Raw genomic sequence first — 25,770 nt, 5'->3', positions numbered from 1 at the left:
AAGATAATCACCTGGGCCATCTATGTCTGAATCTGAATAGATAGTATACAAAGTCTCAGATACATTGTGCCAGAAATTTTCTGAATTTATGACACTGAAACTTCAGAACCATCCCTGAACAGTTTCATCTCTTGCAATTGAACTCAAACTGAACCTGCTCAAATGCTCAGAGGTTTCTGAAACCATATCCTAGAGACTTCCCTGTTCGCTTGAACTTATCAGTCTAGCTTATCAGTCATAAAACAGTATTTTTCTCTCACAACAAATCAGCTTCAGCCGGCTTATCAGCCGCAGAAACCATCAGCTGAACGGCTTAGCTCTAATGATTAGTTTTCAGAGAGGTTAAACCTTTTGAAGCATAGATTGACGAAGAGAATGCATGCAGCATGCTTGGTTCAGGTTCTTCAAGAACCTTATGCTGGAGGTCCAGTTTTCACAAATCTATTTTTTTCCATCCATTTTCAGGTTGTTCAGGGCGTTTACCAACCAGAGGATTGCTAATAAAAAAAAGTACCAAAGATGTTTTGGGTATGATTTTTTCGCTAGACAGGTGCTATATCTGTGCAGAACCGAGCAAAGATCTATCTTTCTTCAAAAAAGCATCTCCCTGAATGCCCAATCCTGTCTGTCTGTGCAGACTGCAGAGATGCAGGACGTTCAGAGTCACTGATGAATGAAGAAAGTTCCAAGTTCAGGTCTAGATGCAGGGACGTTATGCGGTTATGCCTTTTTTTTTCTTATTGTTTTCTTTCTGGTCTTCCCAAGCAAAAAAAGTAAGATACGCTCGTGTGAGAAAGGGTGCAAAATACGCTTTGGAGTTCCCGAGAAAGCACATTCTGCAACGCTCGATAAAGTACACTCTTCTTGGTAATCGTTGGCAATATTTCAATGCCTTAGAGAAAAGCATGTAAAACGTTCATGTGATGACCAATGACAGAATGACGCAGTTGCCAAACCCAAATGTTCTTCAGGCTATGCTCATGGCATCTGGCAATCATCACGCAATTCAATGGACAACAGATGAACGAAAACATCATACATGCCACGAGGCCAATCCAGAGACAAACCAAAACATGCATTGTTGCACAAGTGCGAAATGATCTCTGAATCTCCGACCAATTGTGAAGGTATCATTTTGAAGCAGAGGAAACAAAGCTAGATTCAGATGAGGTGGTCACGTCCTACATTAGGGTTTATTGTCATCAATATACACATGCGCCAGCTAGGAGTATTATTGTTTGCCCCACAAATGATGATGCAGCAGGACAGTAGGGTTATGAACTCCACTCCCAAATCTCCAAGTCCAAGCAAAACAAACAATAAGCTAATATGCTACACACTTAACTTTCTGAAGCGCTGACTGAAGCTATGCAGGGGAAGGGACACAATGCTACTAAAATTGTACACAAAAGTGAATAAACAGAGGACCAAACCAACGCCCCGTTCGTTTGGGCTGGCTTGGCTTATAAGTCATGGCTAAAAGTACTGTTGACTGTTTGGTGTGAGAGAAAAATATTGTTCGTTGGCTGATAAGCTATGGCTTATAAGCCAAATACGACCAAGCGAACAGGCTGACTCCAAAACCTGTCGACTCGTCTATGTTTGTCTATGGAACATGTCCTACAACAACCGACTGACACCATCTTGCTGCTGCTGCCCGCTAGCACTTACTGTACAAAACTGTTGCCACATCTAGCGTCAGGTGCGAAAATCTCTTCGGTTGTGAGTTCTGAATCATCATTCACGACTGCCTGCCTGATTAGCTGATGATGCACCGTTAGGAGACGGAGGGGTTGACGGTTGGCAAGTCTTTTGGGGCGCAACTCCGTTCTGTTTCTCTGTGACTTGAGTCGGAGTTCTCTTCCTTGTCATCTGACTTTGAATTGAGAAACCGACCTCCAGCTCCCCTGGCCCTTTTCAAGGCATGCTGATGCCGTGACTCATGAAGATAGGGCTGCAGCACAGATGTAATCGAGTCAGTTTTTTTTTTAATTTCAGATGACTTAACATTTCACCCACAGAAAGATAAAGGAAATGAGCAATCAAGCTGTTTTATTTCAGATGATATCAAAGAGTAAGAAACACATGTGATCAACTTGCAGTGAGATCATCTGAGCTTCGCAGACTTTATAGGATTTTCTAAGTTGGTAGCTGCATCTTTGTATCAGTCTTCCATTTTGAGAAATAATCATGATACTAAGTTCAACTCTCTCTAGCTTAAAGTAACTTACAGATAAATACAGAAAGCATTTAGCTTACTCAATGTTGCAACTTTGTCAATGTGTGGCACCCAATTTACATTCCTAAATCATTTACTGCTTTTGTGATAAGCAACACACGTGAAGGCATTAACAAAACGTGGTATGTTGAAATTTCAGATATCAGGTAAGATTGAAATTAAAATAACATTCACCAGAAGATTTATAGTACAACGTGAGGCAGATCGATCTTGAAGTGGAAGTAGGGAGATTGGAGAAATTTGCTTGATCATTTGCTCTAGCATCACGGGCAGAAAAAGCTAATTAAAAATTCCAATTCATATGGCAATGCAGAATATGGTTACAAAGATTTACCTTACGGCCCTTGGCAAGCTTCCGTTCTGATTCAGCTTTAGCCCGAGATTGACGCCGTCTTAATATGGCATTGTATTGCTTTGCATTTACATACACAGGCTCTTCGATTGCATCGGTAGGCAAAGGTAAGCCAGCCGGATGCATTCCGACCAACGGTGGATGCATCTGAAGGATTATCAATTTTATTAACTCCAAGACATCAGTTTAAATAAAGAATCGTAATAGCACAGGAAGGTCCATGGTCAAGCAAATTATCCTTTTCTGACGGTCTGTGAATTCATATAAACAATACTAGAAAAATTGGCCTACCCTCTCAAGACACACTAGCATGTTTAGCTATATACTTTGTACTGCCTCTAACTGAAACCAGGGTTGGTTTGAGGTTTGGGCATACAAAAGGAATCAAATTAAATGAACTCGATGCTCTTCAATCATTTCCCAAATTAGGTAAATAATAAATGTTCCACAAAGTGGAAACAACCTAGTATTTGGAGAAAATTTAATTGGATTACAATACTTGTATTTGCTAATGGAGAGAGTGTATAAAAGCTTACCAATGGCTGTCCACCATAAGCCGCATAAAGGCTTCCATAGTATGGGTCAATATTTGGATAAGCGTATTGACCCTGACAGACACAAAATATGAAATTAGAAAACATAGGTTGCTGAAACTAGAAGATCGTTAGCTTAAAAATAATTAGTGAACATTCACAATAAAAAAAGGTATGAACAAAACACATGTGAGGTGTAACAATTTAGACTAATAAAGTTGGAAAAAAAATATGCATTTGAGAGAAAAAAATTGGACTATTGGTACCAACCAGGTGTGCAGAGTTTCAATGAAGAAGCATTGCTATTTTAATTTGAATGTGATGATAGTCAACCATTTAGTGACAATAAGGGATGGAAATGGCAGAAATTTTGAGATAACACATAACTTCCCTGGTTAGCAACAAATGGTCTGGAATCTGGATTAAAAGAGGAATGTTTTTTTTTTCACTTCAGCCAACAGGGAAATGGTCGTCACTTTATAGTTTTGGTATGCATATGTTGTGTTGTTATTACTTTTGAAGTAGAGTTTGAAGTAGGGAAGGAGATTTGACACCACATATGCTATCAACCTCCACCTTTTCCTAGACATAACTCAAATGAAAAGAACCCTATTTATCGATAAGTAAAGAGTGAAAGTTACAAGCGTGGTACCATTGCATGGCTCATGTCATGAGGGGCATAGGGTGCCACATAATCTGTTGATGGTGTGCCCACTGTTGGTTGGCTATCTGAACTAGTAACTGGGGCTTCTTGCTGGTCCCCAGGTTCAGCTTGCTTCTTCTGATGGTGTTGATCCTCAGCCCTGTGGTCACCTGCCCATGAAGGGACATGAATGATCAAGATAGACTTAGATGTCCTCAAAAAGTCACACTCACATGTGTTAAAAAAAATAGCCATTAATGCATGCCACCACTGTTCATAAACCAACAAGTAACATAAGTCACAATATATCGTTTTATACAGTAGAAAATAGAAATTAATTTAAATGACAGAGAGCACTAAAAAATTTCCCACCAGCTATGAATCTATTTGGTAGCAGCAGGGTGTACCTACTAATAACATATAATGCCATGTATGCACATGAGAACATTAGATAGATACAAAACTACATAAGGTATCCTGGTTTATTCAAAGAAAAAACTGTTTAAGTTGTTTTCAAAATCTAAAGCATGAGCATGCAATTAAACTCTGCTTTGAGCCCAACAGTCTGAGCTGCCAGCACAAAGCACTTTCCTTCCAGCGACATACATACAGTGGATGGGCTTACTCAAAGCACAGAATTGGTGGCGCCAAATGTAACTGACTGCTTGTACAATCTGTGTTTGCAACACATACATAATGAAATATTCTACAGTAATTCACAGCACAGAAAAGGGTGGCATTTCCGAACATAATACACCCAAGCAGTACTCTAGTGTTACTGTGTTAGTGAAATAATATGACACAACTTTGGATGAAACAAGCATACCTGAAACACTTTGAACAACAGAGGTCATGATTCCTTCCTTTGCAAGGCAAAGCACAATCAGGACCAAGCACAGAGCAAAGCCACACTAACTGCTACTACTCATGCGATATCTTCAGATCCTGGTGGATGAAGCCACACATAAGCTTTCCTGAAGCCAAGCACAAAGCTCATTAGCAGCAACCCATGGATGAAGCACACTTAGATAATTGTAAACCTAAATGTGAGGAATCTCATAGACCAAAAAAATTGTTCTTAAACAACAAACCAGAGATTAAACCTCGTTACGGCAAGAAATTGATGGGGAATAATTCAAATGGGTGTAGGCGAGAATTACTACAAGTGAAGTGCCTGTGCACAACCAAAGGCTGGCTGGGGAACCTGTCACGGCTAATTTTGCAAACAGCAAGTCACACACTCTACAACTTCCTGCCACTCAGCAGGCATAATAATCCAGGGCCATGTACGAAATTCACGGCCGGTTCGCACTGAGCGAATTCCTCTCGGTTACTGTGCGAATTTGAACTGTCTGTTCCGAAATTCGCGCGTCCCAACTTCGAAACAGGCCCCAAATAGATGCATAGTAGCGACCTACGACAAGAATTCCCAAACGGAAGGACGCCAGGGACACAGGGTATAATGGAATCCCTCAAATTCCCGGAAGACAAACCGCTCCGCCGCGCACCTCGGCGGGATTGGTCTCTCGAGGCGAATTGGAGGAGCCGACTCGAATTATTGAGGAATTGGATTGAGCAGGTGCGGCGGCAGGGAACAAACGCACGGCGAAGTGGACGGGGAGAGCCAATTCTCCGGACTGGACGGGCAAAAGCGCAGGGAACCTACACAGAGAGAGCACAGGGGGAGGCGGAACGAACACTCACCGACGAGAGGAGGAGCGAGCGGGCTCGGACCCGGGCGGATCTCCACCCGCTCCTGCTGGGCGAGGGGTGTGGCGGGAATCGTCGGGGCGTGGCCGGCGGCGTGGTGATGGGGCCGACGGGGGTTTGGGCCTCAAATTTGAGAGCAGGGTTGGAGGGGAGGATGCCGGGTGGTGGGGGCCCACCGTGGGTGACCTGCATCAACGTGGGCGCGGACCTGGATGCATCGCAGCCACAAAATTCTAGCCAATTTGTATATTTTTTTATTCTCCCTTGTCTCTTTGTTTAATTATTAAATTACCATATGGTAGACTTGTTTTTTTTTTTTTTGCTTGGTGTGAGAGTCGCAGATAAACTATACTGCGTTTACTTATATATAAAGGAATAAATATTATCATACATGTTAGTGGAGGGATTTAGCATCTTGATATGGGCGATGAAATATATATTAGTGACTAATGTGGCTTGCTAACGCGAATAACTTGAATGAAGATATAATTGTATGTGTTAATGAAGTGAGCTAGTGGATGCTGATATGGACAGTTTAAATAGCGAGATAGAATACTAGTAGAGATTGAAAATATATAAGAGATATAGATATAGATATTCGTCGTGTTCGTTTGAGTTTGTTTGGCTGATAAGCTATGGCTAAAAGTACTCTTAGCTAATTTGGTATGAGAGAAAAATATTATTCGTTGGCTGATAAATTATGACTTATAAGACAAATACGACCAAACGAACGTGCTGATTTTAGTTAATTATATCGTGAGTAGACTTTTTCTTTAACTTTATCATCAGTTTATTAAATTTAATAAGCTCAGCCTACGAGACAGTAAATCCGTTTCACTGGTGGCGTGCACGAACATTCGTTTGAATCCAGCGACACTCCACCAATAGATGTTTTTTTTTGGAAGGAACCAATAGATGTTTCTAGTACCACCATTCAAATTTCACGTACTGCCTGCCACAGTCCATGGCTGAAAAAAAGGCATGTGCCATCTTTTCTTACTTACGGAGTATTATTTTAATAACAGCACGATAAATTCCGTATTTCTTTTTTGATATAACAGATAATTCCGTATTGTTAGATGGCGTGCACGAGTGTTTGGATCCATGGGAGCACCCTCATAAAAAATTCAATATAGAAATCATGCACTTTTCCTTATTACTTTACCATTTTAATTAATTAATAAATAGTATCATGATAAATCTGCATCACGTTGAATCACGCAGAAAGAGTGATGTTAATAAGTACTCCTTTCTTTCTAAAAATTTTGGAAATATTGTTTCTTAATAAGGAATTAAAAAACCATATATTTGGCTAAGTTCAAATAGGTTTATCATAAAAAATATATTTCATAGTTAATGATACTTATTATGTATCGTAAATATAGGTAGTTTATATTTATATATATATATATATATATATATATATATATATATATATATATATATATACTAGTAAATATGCCCGTGTGTTGCAACATGAGAAAATAAGTATTAAACATTTATGCAAAACGATAACGTGAATGATACATTTCTACTTATGTTTTATCCTTTTATAATTTATTTTATGATGACCGTGAGATCCATAATATAAGTATAGGCTGACAATAAATAACAATGTCCTATTAAATCTGTATCAATTTTTTTGCGAATGAAACCTGTATCAAATTAAAATACACCTTGGTATATTTTTTCTTCCATTGCAAAGCGCATAATTATTTAGATATAAATATACCATACCTTTAATTTATCATGCTACCCATTTGTTTCTATGACTCAATATCGACCATTGTAGCTTTTTTGACGTATCATATCAACCTCTGTAATTCTTTTGTTGATGTGTATAAAATTATAACATTAACTTACATTAATTTGGTTCAAGAGTTGAAGTTAGATGCAGCCCACAACGAAGCCGGTCCAATTGCAAAGATTCTACCCAGTCGAAAAAGAAGCCCACTAGGAGAGACCTACTCGGATCTAGATATTTTGTATCAGGAACCCCAATTTATTTTAAAAACTATTAAGGCCCTCTCACCTTGTGTTTCTCTCTAGCATCTTTACATCTGGAACCCCGTATTTCTTTGTATTCTCTTCCCCGCTCCTAATCTGCGTTACGAGGAGGAGAGGTCGGCATCCGCTGATTAAGAGACCGAACTACTTTAGAATAGGTTGGACGAAAATCTCAAGTGATGAGAATTTTTATCTCTTTAATATTATTAGGTATAGATATAGATATAAATTTGGTCTGACTTAACATTATTTGACTCTATGGGAAGCGAGAATTTTTTTGTGCGAAATTCACTTACAAAAGCATGTAGATCTCAGGAGAAATTTGGAAATTTTAGACGGGGTAAAATTCGAGGACGGTGGTGTTCATGCACTCTCTTGTCTCTTCATTCACGGGCTCACGGCAAAGCGACTTTAACAAGGTTTTGGCAGGTAGTGAAGTGGGAACCACGCGCGGGCACGTGATCCCGGCCGTCGCTTTGCATGGGGCCGGAGCCGGATGGACGGTGAGCAGGCGGCCCACGAAGAGTCCGCTTTGGCCGATGGGCCAGGGCCCTCGCGTGACGTGTGGCTGCGGAGGCGTCCCTGTCTCGGCGCGGCCACTCGCTCGTCGCCGTCGTCGTCTCAGGTCTCCTGTCGTCTTCTTGCGCGATCGGCACCCCTGATGCCTGCCAACTGGCCAGTAGTGATGGGCTGATGGCCAGGACAGGAACGTGTCATCGCGGGCGCTTAAACTTAATCACACACCTGACAGCGACACTGCCACAATTACGCATTCGCTAATCCACCGCGCGTACATGTGCATGGACCAAGAACAGGTCTCTGTTTCCTCCTCAACCATCAAATCAAAACACCTTACTACTAAGTTACTAGCATAATTTATTGTATGGTCCCTTAGACAATTTATGGCTTGAAATTTTATTCAGTGATCGTGAGATCAGTGTCTCAGATGCTAGAGGCACGTGCAACACCCGATCTACTTTTGAAATATCTAGATGCCACTTGCAACATAAAAAAAACACTTGAAACATGCATATAAAACACTTGCAGCAATTGAAAACTATTACAAAAATACGCAACATCCAGATAAAACACTAGAAACATATGTATGAAACATGTGCAACATCTAGATAAACATGCTTGCAACATACGTCTGAAAAAATATATGAAACATTGGGGATAGACGCTTGCAATATACGTGTACAACCATTGCAACATATGCAATATCCTGATCTACTTTTGCAATATCCGCGTGAAACATTTGAAACATATATCTCTAAAATATCTAAAACATTTGAAATACACACTTACAACATGCATCATATCCCAATTGTGGCCTCCTCTTTCGCCGTTTACATTGGGGCACCACAACCGTAGTAGGAGGCGAGGCCGGATGGGCTTCCATGATAGAGCCTGGCGCTTCTCCTTGCGTTGGGGGCACCTGACGGCTTCGTCGGGCGGGGCAGGCGGTGGAGTCGGAGCAACAGCAGGAGCAGCAAGGCGGGCGCACGGAGCAGCGGCAAGAGCAGGCCGCGACAGGCGCTTCGGTGGATGAGGTATGGCGCGATAGCGACGATGACGCCCGGTGGGTGCTGGAGCAAGAAGCTTGGATGGGAGGGGATCTAAGGTGGCCTGGATTTCGCGCCCCCTGGCACGGTCATGAGTGGACGCCGTGACGGGGAGGCGGAGGGGCGGGCGTCGCGGTGAACACCGCGGCGGGTGGAGTGAGGAAGTTTTCGGTCACAGAGATAGAGGAGCAGGTCTGTTGCCTGTTGGGCCGGTCTGCTACGCAAGCCTAGGTCGTCCGGACGCCCGAAGCATTACCAAATAATTATTTACAAAATTACTTACGTGTGATCTCGGAGCTGTCATAATTTGTTTTCAGATTGAGAGATTAACATGGGGATTAAATTCAAAAATTACTAGAGAATATAGAAGCCAAATACAAAGGCGGCAAAGCCGCGTCTGTCTTTCTAGTGCACTTAACGAGTGATCTATTTATTTATTTTCTATAATGTATTTTTTTTATAGAGAGAGAGGTGGCGACGTCCTGAAAACACTTAACGAGTGAAAATCACTCTGGAATCCAGATGCACTGAACCTTTTTTTTTTTTGAATGGACTGAACCTAATCGCTATGTGAAAGAGGAAAGGAAGAAATCACTCTCTGGAATCTACGTACACTGCTGGTCGCTACGTGAGAGAGAGCAAAGGTGGCTGAATAACTGGGCCACAGAGGAAACGATGTGGCCTTTTTTTTTTCTAGCCCAGCCCGCCCAACTGAATGGTTACAACTACACGGGCCAGGTTTGGCTCATGAAGCAAGCCCATACGGAATGTTCGTTCTGTAAGATTTGGGCTTATACCAGTGTTTTAGTTTAGGAAAAAGTCCATGTTACATTCCTCAATTTTTGTGAAAGTTTTTTTTCCTCTCAGTACTCTAAAATTGGGTAAACCATCTATCTGAACTTTTAAAACCATTCATTTTACCTCACTGGCCGGTTATAAGCGGTTTTCAAAGGCGGTTTTATCTTTTTGTTTTGCTGAATCTTTGAAAAATCATAGTTATTCACAGAAAAATCATAAAATGGAAAATCCAATTTTATTGGACTCCACATGAGTAGATGTACAAAGTGAACATATAATATGGTATGCTTTTATACACATTTTTTGTTGTAGCTTTAGATCTATGATTTTCTATAATTAATTCATAGCTGCAGTTTCTATGGTCCAATTTTGGTGAAATTTTTATGGTGGACTAATTATTGTATGCTTGAGCTGTAGTAAAAATTTTATACTCATTGGATCATGTGTAACTTAGTTATAGATTTATTTAGGTGTATGCTTGTTAAAAAGTTTATAAATCTATAACTAAGTTATATGTAATCCAATGAGTATGAATTTTTTACTACAGTTCAAGCATACAATAATTAGCCTATCATAAAAATTTCACTATACTTGGACCATAGAAACTGCAGCTATGGGTTAATTACATAAAATCATAAATCTAAAGCTATAATAAAAAATTTGTACTAAAGCATACCATATTATATATTCACTGTGTAGTCCTACTCATGTGGAGTCTAACAAAATATGATTTTCCATTTTATGATTTTTATGATTTACTATTATTTTTCAAAGATTCAGCCAAAATAAATAAAAAAAGAAAAAGATAAAACCGTCTTTGAAAACCGCTTATAACCGATCAGGGAGGTAAAACGAACGGTTTTAAAAGTCCAGGGAGATGGTTTACCCGGTTTTAGAGTTCAGGAGAAAAAACAGACTTTCGCAAAAGTTGATGGAGGTAATGTGGACTTTTCCGTTAGTTTAGTGTTGCTTTTACAAAAAAAAAAAAATCTGCAAAATTGATCTAAAAAAATAAATGCGCAAAGTTAGATTACAGGGAAAAATGGCTTGCATCTCTGTGTTGTTGACATTGGGAGGCCGACACGCCTAAAACAATCGTCTTCCAGGTGGACGACTTTCAAAAAAAGTAGTTTGTACCGGCGGACAAAAACTGTATAAAAAAATTATCTCATTTTACGGGCGCACGTTTTTTTTAAACAATGACGGAACATCTATCTCTCAATTAAAACGATTTTTTAAAGAATTTCTGTGTGGCTTAAACATCTTGCTTTATTTTTTGTATGCATCAATAATGACCTTGAACCATCTTTATTAACAGTATCGTCAGATATGATCTCTCTTCTTGGTTCGTTAAAAAAAAGGCTTACAAGTAATAAGGTCAAATTTACCCTTCACGTTTGATTACCAACACTATTTTGACTTTTCTACTAGATAGCCTGTAGCCCGAGGCGTGAACATTATGATCTTCGCCAATCAAATTAGTGCTCACCTATATGAAAAGCTCAACAGTACAGAAACTGTTTGTACTGACGGTATTTTTTGAATTTTCACTGTCGATTTTGTAAACCGCTAGTGTGAAAATGGTGGTGTTTTTACTGGCGTCACTTGAAAACTGCCTATGTCAACGTTTACATTTATGGTTTTCTTCCGGTGGCATGCTAAGTGCAAATGTTTTTTTTCAAAATTTGTCGTGCCAAAGAATTAAGCCCACCAACTAACCCTCGTCCAGTAAGTGAATACGCGTGCACAGTGGCGGATGTAGAACAGGATTGAAGGACTCTCTCTCTATTTTTTTTTCTTTCCTCCACCTATTCTTCTCCCTCACCTTTCCCATATTTCCATTGATGCACCAGCTGTAGGGGGGCTGGAGCCCCCTACCCCCTAGATCCGCCCCTGCGCGTGCAAGCGGCCACCAAGGAACAAACTCACACCTCAAATCTCACGCGTTGATTGCCTACCGTTGCGCTTCAAACTCATTGCCACCACCAACCCCGATGCGTGCCATCGCACCCCGCATGTCCGCCGTCCACCGTGACATAGAGACTTGGCCCCGTATGTTGCACTGCTCAGCGTGCTCACTATAGGCGTGATCGGTGGTTGTACCAACCGGACCTGCATCACACCACCCAACCAGTTTTTTTTTGCGACTACTACACAACAGTTGTTTGGGTGTCAGTTTTTTGCCCTGTAGCTAGCTTTATCTCACGTGCCACGACGCGTGAGCCCTCGCGAGCCAGGCTAGGAAGAAACGGAAATGAGAGAGGCCTCTGATTTCTTTCTTCTCTGAAAGGTACCACACTCACTTGCTAAATTTGTTTTTCACAACACTCACATAGATGGAAGTTAAGTTGTGGCGACTCCAAATCAGGTTCTCTACTTTGTGCATCTTGTATATGGTATGCCTATATATATATAGACATATTTATGGCAAGGTGTATGTTTCTTAATCTGTTTTTACCAACGTAGTTGTTCTTAAAAAGCCAACTCTCCAGGATGTGGTTGCGTTGCGAACGGGTTAAGAAGTACGAATTTTACCATGTATGTTTGTATGTAAAGCTACTAGTACTATGATTCAAAAAAAAAAAAAAAAACTACTAGTACTAATTAAGGATCAGATCAAAGCATGAAATTCACACTCGAAGGATCATCATCGGGGCCAACACTGATTTGAACAACAGCATATGAATGTTTCATAACAAAGATCATCGTCGGGGCTAACATTTCAAAATCTCATTGAATTCGCTGCAAACATTCTCCTTCCGAGTCTCATGATCAGGATATTTAGACAGAACAATTATTCATCACAAGTTCACACGACTGAAACCAGATCACCACAACATTATTCATATTACATTATTACCCGACTCATCACCCTCTCGCGCGCTACCACTGGCTTACAGGATGGTCATTCCTCCTCCGGCTACTCCACGGTGGCCGCGGTTGCCCTTGCTGCTGCCGCTGCTGCCGTTCCTACCTTTATGGTAGGTGTCACCCCTTTGGTGTGAGCTATGGCGGCACTGGCAGCGTTTCCTCCGCCCATCGCATGCCAGGCCGTCGCCACATACAACGGGCGGCCGTGCCACGCCAGCGCGAGGCCACCGGAGCCCTGCAGGATGCCGAACCCGGAGCCGGAGAAGGAAGTCACGCTGATCAGGTCGGCTATCGCCATGTTGGCCTCGCTGAGGTCGAATTCCACCTGGGTGAACCCGGCACGGGTGAGCCTCTCCTTCCAGGCGGTAAACAGCTCATGCCGCTCAGTGCGGGCGCTGCCCTCGCCGCAGATGATGTCAAAGATCTCGCCCCGGAGGTACGCCTCCGCGAGCGAGCTGCTGCTGCTGCTGGTGCTTCCGGCGGCGGCGCTAGTGACGAGGGGGCACATGGCCTCCAAGGAGTCGAACATGGTGGCGTAGTGGAAGAGGGCGTTGGTGAACCTCTCCAGCAGCAGCGGCTTGTTGTGATCCGCCTCCTGCTCCACCACCGTGAAGATCTTGGGCTTTAGCTTCACGACCAGTTTGAGGAGGATGTCTATCGGCGACGGCAGGGTCGACTCGTCGGCGTCCGGGTCGACGAGCAGGCGGTGGAGCTGCAGGATGGAGTTCATGGCTAACGCCTCATCGGGTCTGAGCTTGAGGTGAAGCCAGGCGGTCAGTTGATCCAGATGGTCGGCGCAAACTCCCTGGAAGGTGAAGGGGATCTTCACATAGCGCGCGAACTCGGCGAGGCGGATGCCTACCTCATGGAGCTCGTCACGGCCACTCGTCGGGTTCGGGCCAATGCCTGTGATGCGGAGCTCCGGCGGCCCGCCCTCACGCTTGGAAAGCTCGTCCATGAGCGCCGGCCACTGGAGCCCCTGCATTAGGGCGAAGTCGATGATGTGCACGCGCTTGCAACCCTCGAACGCTTTCAGGATGGCTCGGTTCGCCGTGGAGTAGGCGAACTTGAGGTAGGGCCCTGCATCGTAGAAATGGTTGTATGTTGCCGCCGGCGTTGCAGTAGGAGGCGGTGTAGGCAGGGCCGCCGCGTGCGGGTACTCCGGGAAGAGGCGCTGCGCCAGCGCGTCGGCGAAGTGGGTCCCTACACGGCCGATCCCGGTTGAAGTCGGGATCTTCTTGAGGATCCCACGAGCCTCGGACAGGTTGCCGTGAGCGACCGAGTAGTCACCCGCCTGTATGGCGCCGGTGCAGGTGATGAGGAGGTGGACCAGGCGGACGGATGCGTCTTCTTCCTCCTGGCGTCGCCTCGCTGCCTCAGCGGCGGTTTGGACCGCGGGCTGCACAAGAGATGCATACAGCCGCGGGTTGAGGTAGTGCAGGGCGCCATCAGTGGTGGTGATAGGGATAGGGGGCGGGAAGGCGTCGGTGAGCGTTGCTGCAGCGTCGGGGTTCATGGGTAGCCAGGTGAAGGGGATGTGGCCCATGATCGAGCTCGTCGGAGGTGAACGAAAGTGGAGTGTTCTTCTATCCAACAGTGTGAGCGTCCATGGGTGGCTAGCCGGTTGGTGTTCTTATAGATATGGACGGGTGCAGGCAGTGACGTCAAGCTAACAGGTGGATGGAGACCCAGTGGTGGTGCTGACTGCTGAGGTGGAACACGGGATATCCAACGTTTCATGCTGGATGGGTCACAGGCTAGCATGGTTGGTGGCAGTATGGATCTCGGGTGATTTGTATGTTTGCTGAGTCTTCTTAGTGAAAAACGCGTGAAGTCGTGTTCTTAGAAAAATGTTTGCTGAGGATTTTGGTGAAAAAAAATAGAACTGTTTATGGTTAGAGCTTGAGTGACGCATACATAGCTGTCAGCAAGCTAGGAATTGGACTGTTCACGTATTAAGTGAGAGAGACTAATCACTAGAGCTTGAGTGACGCATGCATAGTTGTACGCCCTGTTCGTTTAGGCTTATTTGGCTTATAAGCTATGACTGAAAGTACTGTTGACTGATTTGGCGTGAGAGAAAAATACTGTTCGTTGGCTGATAAGCCATGGCTTATAAGCCGAATACGACCAAGCGAACAGACTGGTATAAAGTTAGCAATTAGACCACAGTTCACGTAATAGGCGATCATAGTGGATGTATCTTTGTATAGTGCAACTACTAGTGTGGTGGGTTGATCACTGACAGTTAGGGTGGTGACGTCGAGTATACAGGTGGAGGGAACCTAGAGGTGGTGCTGATGTGGAGCGCTGAGTACCCATCATTACATGTTGGGCGAGTGACTGGCTGGCATGGCTGGTGCCAGTGACTGCCATGGCTGTTAGGGATTTTATTAAAAAATAAGGCAAATATTTATTGCTGGAGCTGAAGTAAAACATATATAGTTGTAGCAGTCCAACCGATTAATGACATGTTTAATCTCGTATAGTAGATTTGTGTGGTTGATGCATGTTATGGGAACGTAACCACAACTAGTAACTAGTGGTCAATTAGTAGTCGATGTGTGGGACTTTGGTGGTTAGCACTCAAGACATAAAGGGGTTTATCCTAGTTTAGGCTTTGATTCTTACAATGAAGAGAGAGAGGAGCGTGCTGCTAGCTCGGGTCTAAGGTTTCAACTGAGACCGGAGAGATCCTGTCCATTTTGGAACAAATGGATATCCTGGTATGCTCTATGTGTTCTATCATCACCCTAGTGGTGCTCCTTGCTCGAGCATACATAACTAGGGTTTTCTCTAGATGTCTTTCCCTCCAAGGGAGCGATATAGGATTCTTTGCCTTCGTCTTCTAGTGTTGGTGGCATTGTTGCTCTAGGTGAGGTCATGGCCGACAATGTGGAAACCACCCGTGGTAGCTTGTGCAAATGGCTTTGTCAGGTTCAGGCTAACTGGGTACACGCCGCTATTAAGTTCCTAAGAAAAAGAAGCCGACCGACCCCCATGACCGATCCCATGGATCGCTCGGGGGATCGGAGGCTATACCCATCTCGTACGCTCGTGCGCACCCTCTGGAAGGAGTCAGGGCGAGCCTAAGCGCCCGCGCTGCCATCACTCAAGGCTTAGGGGTTCAACCACAGCCATGGCCCTGGGTTGCCGAGCAACGATAGCCCGAGCCTGACCTCCACCCAGCGCACACCCAGGCGGCAACCGGTGCCCGAGCTACAGGCTAGGATTCAGCTTATGAACCAGTCAAGCGTCCAAGAACCTGAATCCTAGCCTGTAGCTCGGGCACCGGTTCATGAGGCAAAGTACAAGAACCTGACACCCATGCGGCCTCTTGACGCCTGCCTGTTCAACGGGCATGAGGCACCTATCGACTGCTTTCTCGGTAGGGTCACACAACGGGCGTGACACAACAAGACAAAGGGCTCTACCAACTCTAGGAGCGAAGGGCTCCCGGGGCTTGCTCGTTAGCCCCTCCAGGCATAGGCTCCTTGCAGGACAAGGAAGCCTCAAGAAGGCTCACCTAGGGAGGCCGCATCGTAGTAGGCGGCTTCTAACGGTCAAGTGCCAGAATAGAGGCAACGGCGTCAAGAGGCAGTTGCGGCGCTGTCGGCTCCTCCCTACACGACAAGACGACATCCAACAATGCTGCAGCCTAGAACTCATGCACTCGGTGCATAGGCCATAGACTAGAACCAAACCGACTTGTACATTGTGCCCTCCTTAGGATATAAGGAGAGGCTCAACTTCCTTTAGAGAGGATCCAAATCGGCCCAAACTCTAGGAGGGACTGAGGAAGAATACCGGTGAACTCTAGGTTAGCACCGAGCGATCCCCTACCAATCTCTCTCGATTTCCACCATTGTAACCCGTGCTTGGGCATTCATAACACGAAGATTACTATACTACTGGACGTAGGGCTCAGAAGCCTGAACTAGGATAAATCAAGTTGTGTCACTTCCATGTTTTGAGTGTCCGAGTCACTGGAGACCCACACATCGAGTCTGACAAACAACCATGATGCTCGTTGTGGTTACGAACCTGCGATAGCTGGTAGCTCGACACTACAATAGAGGGAAATGCGTCCCGACAATCCTGACCGCTTTGCGCCTCTACACAGGTGTCAGGCTCTTGCCGTGTGCTAGGGTCCTGTCAGGTGCGCCGAGGCATCTTCCCAAGCTAGTCTTCCAAGCCTTGGTCAGTTGGTTGGGATCCTTTGAAGGTGAGGCCCCTGGCTGCCTCGGGGACTTAGCCCCATTTTTTAATCAGCTTTGCTTGGCCATGTCCCTCGAGCGATGGTGGCTCGGGCCTCGCGGGCTCTAGTTAGGCCCCTGAGCCCCTAACCGATTAGGAGAATCGGTTAAGGGGTCAACTATGCTATCACGATGTTAATTTGGAGGTTTTCATAACCCTGGTGTTAGATATTCATTAGGAGCCCTCGAGCCCCTCGTGGTATTTCCGAGTCATTTTCAGGATGGATCAACCCATTTTCGACCATTCATCTGACCGAACTAAGGCCGCTAGATTTAGTTCGATGTCACTGGAGTTGATCACCCACGAGAGGTAAGTCACGTGTTGGTGGAAGGTGCTCACTCCGGCCAATTAAGAGTAGGGTTGATGCCTAGAAAATAGGGCATTGTAAAATGTGCATGCCACACATTCCATATAATGTAGGGCCAGTTCTATAGAGTTAGTGTGGACCTTATATACAGTAACTAAATTTAAGAAAAGCCCACACAATTAACTAGAGAAACTAAGAAAAATCATGAACAATCGAACCAAATTTGAGACAATACTAGATTGTAGATGGCATCTCAGGGTTAAACAACAAGAGAACAAATAATTAAAAGGTACATAATACGAATTAGAATAGAAGACCTAATAGTGAACATATGCAAGGTAATAGGATTAATACCTCATAAGTGAAGATGATCCATAGCAAATAAGATATGAAGCAAAGTACAAAACCTATATAAATGAAGAACTAAAATAATTTACAAGAGACAATAATCAAATGAACGAAGCCAAACAGGCCTAAACAAATCAAAAGACAGATGAAAATAAGAACTAACAGCAGCAGATCATTAGCGATTCAGATACACAACCCTAGCTAATCGTGAAATGATTTAACGTTAGAAACAAATAATGGTGAGAACAGGAAACCAATAAATTGAGCCAAAAAAGAAAACCACCAGAGATCTATGAGATTGAAAGGAGAAAACAAAGATGAGCCATATACATAGAGGTGAAGATGATAATACTACAACTCTGAAACAACCGAAAAAGTAGATTTAGAAGGAGGGCAACCACCATGTTTACTACAAGATTGAAACGAAAAAAAGAAAGAACAGAAAAAGGTGATTTTGGAGAGAGGTGACCACTAGGTCTACAAGATTGGAATGAAAAAAGGAAGAAGATGACGAAGTTGAGAAACGAGGAAGACAAAGCAACAAAGTTTCCCAAAAACGACATGATAGGTGGGATCGAGACACTATAGTGACAAGAACGAACGACGCATAAATGAGTGGCACAGATGCGTGAGAAAGACAAATCGAACGGTCACGTGTGACAGAATCAAATAAACTAGCAATGTTATCGGGTCCATTTGGATGTAGATATTAGAGGGGTTCGAATTGAATTGGGATCAATACCAAAGCAGTCATGGTATTGAAATATCCACAATTCGAATATTATTGTTTGGATGACCATTAAATTGCCTTTTAGAATCCTAGTAAATAGCTCAAATCTGTTTCCTGTTTGGATGCAAAAGCATGGAATTGAAACACTGGGAAGCTCACTGGCCATGGGGGACGGAGGTTGCCCGCGGCCACCGCAGTGGGACACGGCTACGTGGGAGTATGTCAAGACCGGTGACCATGGGGGAGCTCGAACGTGGCCATACGGGGAGGATCTCGCGGGCCACGGAGAAAGAAGGGGCACCACCGGCAATGGAGAAGAAGGGGCGCCGAGGAAGAAGAGAAGAGGCCGCCTCCGCGTCGGGTCGGGGCGGGGATGAATGCCACACAATACGAAGACGTGGGGCTCGGTATTGGAGATGAGGAGGGGCACGTATATATAGCCAATACTGATTGGTTTTGGTTCAAATTCCAATTCTGAAATCTTAGCCATCCAAACAGTAGAATTGGCAGTTTCACAAAACGAATTCCAAATCCTGAGGCCTACATCCAAACGGGGTGCAAGTGTTATTAAAACGTGTCAATAAGAGGTTTGGGCCTAGGCAGCGGTGTATACGTTCTCGATAATGTAGCACTGGTTAGCAGTGTCAATAACTGTTGTTGTTGCAACGTGCAAATGACCCTGACAATAACTGTTGTTCATAACTTCAGACAACGAGCGTAATACGAAGTCACTTCGAAATTCAACAGTGTGAACTTATTAAGCTAGCTATATTTCTTTGTACACATGAACTAATCATATATAGAGTACTAATAATAAGAGATAAATTTTAATAACTCCATCAGCTCAGCTCTAACTCTCTAAGGTTTGATTGATATGATGGTCAGTCACTCATCAGTTTACGTTTAGCCGAAGCGGCAGCCACCGACGGCGACCTTGTGCGCACCTTCCTCCACCCGTGCAGCCTCTGCCTCGGCATCGATGGCCTTAGCCGTGTCGTAGGAGGCGTGCAGCCCGACGAAGAAGTAGTAGGCGAGCAGCGCCGCCGTCCAGATCAAGAACCGCATGAAGGACGCGCCGTCGATGGATCCCAGCAGGAAGATGTTGATGAAGATGGACGCGGACGGCAGCCACGGCACGAGCGGCACCCCCCACATCTTGGGCGCGCGCGCCTTGGGCACGCCCCACTGCAGGTACGCCGTGGCGGCGAGCCACGCGGCGACCGTGACCACGTACGCCACCCACCCGCCGCCGCCGGAGCTCGTCATCCCCCAGTACGCGGCTGTGGCGATGGACGAGGCGACGATGACGGCGAGGCAGGCCACGAGCCTGTTCCGGTCCGAAGCCGCGGTCTCGCCGGCGACGTAGTAGCGGCGGACGAGCAGGGCCATGGCGACGAGCGTGAAGATGAAGAGCGTGGAGATGGAAAGCAGGTTGGAGAGGATGCCGAGGTTGGTGAAGAGTGCGATGACGGCGGTGGCCACCATCATGACGACGGTGGCGTAGACCGGGGTGCCGAACCTCGGGTGCACCTGCGCGAGGCACGGCGGCGCCATGTGCGTCCGCGCGATGTGGGTCAGGTACCTGGCCTGCCCGACGGCGCCGACGAGGAGCACGGTGGTCATGCCCTTGAGCGCGCCGAACGCCACGATGTACTTGGCCCAGTCCATGCCGACGGTGGTGAAGGCGACACTGAAGGGCGCGTCGGCGTCGATCTCGGTGTAGGGCTGCATGAGGCAGAGCACCAGCGCCAGGAGGCAGTAGACGGCGGTGGTGAGCGTCATGGCGCCGACGAGCCCCACGGGGATGTCCCTGGCGGGGTTCCTCGTCTCCTCCGCCATGGTGCTCACGGCGTCGAAGCCGAGGTAGGCGAAGAAGAGCACGGCCGAGGCCGCGAAGATGCCCCGCGCGCCGAACGGCGCGAAGTCGGCGCTGAGGTTGGCGGCGTTCGCCTTGGTCAGCCCCGCCACGACGATGAAGGCGATGACGGCGAGGTGCAGGATGGAGAGCACGTAGTTGAAGCGTGACGAACCCTTGGTGCTGAGCACGGCCAGCGCGCAGATAGCCGCCGTCACCGCCACCGCGATCGGGTCCAGCTCCGAGTAGCCCTCCGCCAGCGCCGCGGCGTGCACGCGGAAGTCGTCCGGGTGGTGGTTCAGCAGCGTCGCGAAGTAGGACGTCCACGACCGCGCCACCGCCGCCCCGCCGATGCAGTACTCGAGGAGGATGTTGCCCGCCGCGATGAACGCCATGAAGTCGCCCAGCTCCACGCGGAGGTACGCGAACGACCCGCCTGTGTTAGTTGCAAATTCATGGAAAGAAAAAAAAAATCATGGAACGATCCGTATGTAACGAATGACGCACGTTGCATGCAAATTCATGTACCTGCGACGGGGATCTCGATGGCGAACTCGGTGTAGCAGAAGACGGCGAGCATGGCGGAGACGCCGGAGATGGCGTAGGAGACGACGACGGCGGGGCCGGCGGCCTCCTTGGCCTCCTGTCCCGTGAGCACGAAGATGCCGGCGCCTATGACGGCGCCGATGCCGAACCAGATGAGGTCCCACCACGTGAGGTTCCGCCGCATGTCGGCGCCGCTCCGGCCGCGGACCTCGTTCACCTCGGTGGCGTCCAGGGACCGCGCCGTCAGGCGGTCGCGCAGCCGCGGGCCCGTCTCCAGCAGCGCCCGCCCGTACGCCGACCAGCTCCGGAACGACTCCTCCGGGAACAGCGTCCCGCCGCAGCACCCCTCGCCGTTGCCCTTGCCGCCGCCGCCGGACGCCGCCATGGTGGAGTGGAGCGGAGGAGGAGGGAGGCGGTTACTGATTGTTAGGGTAAGCGGTTGGTTGACCGATCGATGGATCCACGTACGCCACGGGGGTGATCTCCTCCCGTGCGCGTGGCATGCATATATAGTGGCGCGCGCGAGCGTGCCCTAGCGGCGGGCGATCTCGGCCGTCGGGTCCTCCCCCATCGACGGCAGGTGGTTGCGGGACGCGTCGTGACTCGTGAACGAGATACGGTCGGTTGCAGTTGCAGTTGCAGCGGCGTGGTCCACTCTCCTGTAACGAGATTCCGCTGCGGATCAGTGGACGGGAGAATCTGGTGTGGGTGGGCCACGTGGACCGCTTCCCATCAGGGGCGGAGGACCGCGGACCACCCTGCGCTCGGCCCAACCAATTAGGCCCATAGGTAGAGTCAGTACTCGTCCAGTCGCTCGTGATCTTGCGGATTCCGCTGTCTGTTCCTCTCGCATCGTATTGTCTCCGTATTTTGCGTGGCGTGCGGTGCAGTCATGGGGTCGGTCGACGGCCGTGACGCAACTGCTGGCGGCGGCGAGCACGGCCATCGCCCATCGGACTCTGACAACCGACATCGTCACCTCCATGTCGGCAAACGCAAAGCATCAGCCGAGCAGGGGCAGGCACTCTGAACTGCTTTGCCAACATTAATTAGCCTGCTGCTGGCCGTTGCCTTACCTGTCTATCCCTATTCTGAATTCTCCTTTAGTCACAAGTACATAATACTCACGTTTCTTCTTTTCCTTTCAGTCTCCTCAATTTTAGTATATGATTGGTGTTCTGCGATTTGCACGTACAGTCAGTCAGAGAGGAAAAGTGCACAAGCTGACAAGCCATAGGGTATGCAAAACTGATTTTTTTGTGCAAGTGCAACACTGAATTATTTTATTTCAATATATGATTTTTTACAGTATTGGATTAATGGTTTGATATATTGAAACATTATATAATGTTGTTGCAGAATTGTTGAAAGATGAAGAGGAGTGGTGATATTGCCTCAATTTTCAGAAATATGAAGCAAAGAAGAAGGCCTCTTCTCCATCTCCTTTTGTTGAAAAGATGGAATGTTCATAGGCCTAAACAATCTTGTTGACCCCTCAGGAAAACTTGTTGAAACAAAGAGGGATAAAATTTATCATTGGGTCTATTTACTTATCAAATTGGTATTGCTTCTACCGGTGACTACCGCAAGCGTTGAAAGAATATTTTCTGTAATGACCTTTATCAAGAATAAGTTGAGAAATAATATGGGTGATAGCCTTCTGGATGATTGTCTAGTGACTTTTATTGAGCGGGATATCTTACAATCGTGTGAAGAAGAGATCATCAACACTTTCATGGCTATTAGAAGGCGCAGGCCTGACAAGACGAAGAAGTAGTGACATATTGTTCTTCAATTATTATAGGTACATAATATTTGAATTCTATGTTAACAAAGTTATGCTAATCTATTTTATGAACTTTGTATGTCCTTTTTTCATTAATTGTGTTTTGTCATTCATATACCAGTGTACCGATATGTTAAATTTATAGCTGTTAAAAAAATTTAGACAATGGAACAAATCCTGGCTACGCCGCTGCCACTCGTCCCACCGCCTACCTGTCCCCGCCGTGTCTGCCGCCACGACCCACCTCTGTCCGGTCTGCGGCCACCGCTTCCGCGCTGCTTCGCCACTTCGACGCCATCCACGCTCACGAGCATGCCAAGCGCATCGCCCGCATCAACTCCTCCCGCGGCGTCCACCGCGTGCACGTCGCCGTCACGATTTTTTTTATTTTTAACACTTTTTTAAACTAATTTTAAATCTAACACAGTTTTTTTCTTCCAAAACTAACACTTTTGGTCGCGCCTATTGCCATAGCGCGGTGAAACGCCTTTGCCGCGCCATGCATGGTGGCGCGGCGAGAGTATGACATGGCGAAGACCGGGTTCGCTGACCGGTGACGTGGTAGGGTCTGCCGTGCCCTGATCGGTGGTGCAGCAGACCCAGCTAAAAGGCCCGCGGCCCAGTCCCGCCTGCCTGCCTCGCCCACCGCGTCCACCCACCTGCCTGCCGCGCCTTCGCTCTGTCTGCCCGCTGCGTCCACCCGCCTGCCCGCTGCACCACGCCCTCCCACCATTCCCAAGTGCTGTTGGCATTCGGCCCTCCGTTGCCGCCTCCCTCCCTCCCTTCCCTTCCATTCCCCGACCACCTCCCTCCCTCCTTGGCCTCGTTCAAGGTAATGATGCACTTTTTATTTTCGTTTGAATGGTGGATGGAAATATTATGAATGAGAGTTAAGGTTATGAGGAAAATTATGTTTGGGAACTATGGGCTATGGTTTGATTTTGTCGATGTTAAGGTTAATTATTTAGTTAGAAGTATGTTTACCATATATATTTTTGTTGCTATAAGTGTTGGTTATATTATTTGAGTTGCAATGCAAATGATTATATTTTACATTAATTTGTGTTGTTTTGATTGATGTTTAATTTGAACCGTTTTATTAGATGGAAGACATGTTTCGGAAGCAGTTGTGGCAAAAACGGGGTCGTCCTAGACAATTATACCCCGACGAGTCTAGCAAAGATGCCCCCGACCCTCATGACTTCTCTGTCCCTAACTGTGACTGTGGTCGTCCGGCCGACGTGTTTTAATCGAGACATCCAGACACAGCGGCTCGTTGCTTCTACACATGCAGTCGTTTTAATGTAAGTAATTATTTCTGTATGTTTTTTTCTTCATTTGTATTACTAGGTTACTAATATTATATTGGAATTTTGTTGTGTAGGCCCATGAGAGGTGCCTTTTCTTTCAGTGGATCGACGGTGCAGACAAGTTTGACCCTAGGTACCTCCTTTTCAACGATTGGTGGAGAGGGCGACATCCACGAGAGCACTTCGAGCGGTGGGTTCCACCTCCCCCTAACCCCCCTCCAATGACGGCTAAGGAGAAGTACTTAGCCACAGTTAGACAACTCAAGGAACCTCCTCCGTGCGATTGCGAAGATCGAGCTGTGATAAACTCTGAGAATACGTTGGAGTTTATGTGTCCAAACAAGCATGAAGTGCAAAGTGTATGTGTTCAAATGTTGAGCTATATGTGTTCATGTACTAATGACACCTTATTTAGGTGTTTTCAATGGTGAAGTGTCGTTTCAAGGAGTGGTTGTATGGTCCTAAGAACCAATGGCCAGAACTCGGAAGAACCACCAAAGATTAAGGAAAAGAGGAAAGAATGGGTAATTTACAAAGCACCTCCTATCATGTGCGAATGTGGTGTTAAATCCAACTATGGCGTAGTCCCTTCGGAGCTTGAAATAGGCCATTATTGTGGCCATATGGTTGACTATGATGAGGTTGGTTATTTTTGTGGTAAACATGAAATCGTATTTTATTTCTTTTGCTAAGACATAAATGATATAATTGGAGTCCGTGCGCAAGTTGAAACAAATATGAAGCAAATAAATGGAGTCCGTGCGCAAGTTGATAAGTTGCCACATAACATTTTCATTGGTACATGAGTCTGCAAGTTTCGGATGACAATATTCGTTTGACATAAGTTTGACATAACCAACTAAGTCCCAGGAGTGTAAGGATCCCTCTGTCTCTTTGGATTTGTAGGCAACACAGTGGGAGTGTAGCCAATGTCAGTGTGGGGGCAAGGGCACCTTTGCGTCGGTGTCAGTCAAGAAGTGTGCTCAGTGCGGGTCTTCGTACTCCACCTCAAGAAGAGGGTACAACTGGTGCTGCGTGGGAGGGGCCATCCTGTTACAAATTGATAAACAAAGGGTTAGAGTATTCAAATTAACAATATTCAAATTAACATTATGTAGCATTGCAAAATTTGAACTACTTGTTATGCAATACGAACACAATATGAAAGAACTTGTATATATTCAAAGTAATATTAACAATATGAAAGCACCTGCTGCCCTCGTCTTCTATGCATGCTAGTCTTATGACCAGGGACTTTGTAAACAGAGCAAAGATTCCTGCCACGGGTCTCGTTGAAGTCTCCCCCCTCCGTACATGTCTTCGTCGTACCCTCTCATAGCGTCCATGTCCCCCTTGAGTCGCTTCTTCTTCCTCCTACCCTTTCCTACCTTCATTAGATCTAGATGTGGCACGTAGTCATAACCATTATAAGGTAGCCACTGTGTCGGGTCAAGGTATGGCTCGAAGCTCATCTCCCAAATACTAATGGTGTTCGAATGTAGATATAAGGGTGACATATATGGCAGATCCTCATAGTTGTACCCATGAACCCTGCAAGCCGTGATCATATGAGAGCAAGGAACATGCATGATCTGAGGGACGTTGCAACTGCACTCTACCTTTTCAAGATCAACTCAGTAGTTTCGTCCACCATAACATTCACCGCCCAAGCTTGTGTCACCCTTACCCCGTACGCTAAAGATATGGCAGTGGGGTCCATATGGCTCGGCGGTGTGTTGCTTGGCCAATTCCTCGGTCTCCTTCAAATGTTCTGCTCCGACCTTTCTAAAATGTCCCTGCTCAGCTATATTCCTCTGCGCAAGTTACCACCTCTTGATAAAATATTTGTTGCACTTATGAAAGAAGAACTCAACAATTCCAGACAGGCAACGATCGAACTCTGGTCAATACAA

General features: G+C 46.1%; 2 protein-coding genes and 1 pseudogene across 2 annotated transcripts; all 3 read right to left on the bottom strand.

Moving 5' to 3' along the window:
* Positions 1-1,133: 1,133 nt before the first annotated feature.
* LOC136504595 (nuclear transcription factor Y subunit A-7-like) lies at positions 1,134-5,627 on the bottom strand. The gene is made up of 6 exons (XM_066499547.1): positions 5,472-5,627; positions 4,594-4,741; positions 3,777-3,937; positions 3,128-3,199; positions 2,574-2,738; positions 1,134-1,954 (listed from the first exon to the last, which is right to left on the bottom strand). The coding sequence occupies exons 2-6, from the start codon at positions 4,619-4,621 to the stop codon at positions 1,778-1,780; spliced, it is 603 nt and encodes a 200-aa protein (XP_066355644.1). The 5' UTR covers positions 4,622-4,741; positions 5,472-5,627; the 3' UTR covers positions 1,134-1,777.
* A 7,140-nt stretch (positions 5,628-12,767) lies between these two features.
* Positions 12,768-14,328, bottom strand: LOC136502870 (protein SLENDER RICE1-LIKE 2-like; annotated as a pseudogene).
* Positions 14,329-19,092: 4,764 nt separating this feature from the next.
* On the bottom strand, positions 19,093-21,246 carry LOC136505424 (cationic amino acid transporter 1-like). Its single transcript, XM_066500579.1, has 2 exons — positions 20,744-21,246; positions 19,093-20,651 (listed from the first exon to the last, which is right to left on the bottom strand). Exons 1-2 carry the CDS (start codon positions 21,144-21,146, stop codon positions 19,264-19,266), a joined length of 1,791 nt encoding a protein of 596 aa, XP_066356676.1. The 5' UTR covers positions 21,147-21,246; the 3' UTR covers positions 19,093-19,263.
* Between the last annotated feature and the right edge of the window lie 4,524 nt (positions 21,247-25,770).

The sequence above is a fragment of the Miscanthus floridulus genome, chromosome 14, assembly GCF_019320115.1.
Source record: "Miscanthus floridulus cultivar M001 chromosome 14, ASM1932011v1, whole genome shotgun sequence".
Taxonomy (NCBI): Eukaryota; Viridiplantae; Streptophyta; class Magnoliopsida; order Poales; family Poaceae; genus Miscanthus; species Miscanthus floridulus.
The sequence above is the reverse complement of the archived record's forward strand: the minus strand, read 5'-3'. Positions and strand labels throughout refer to the sequence as shown.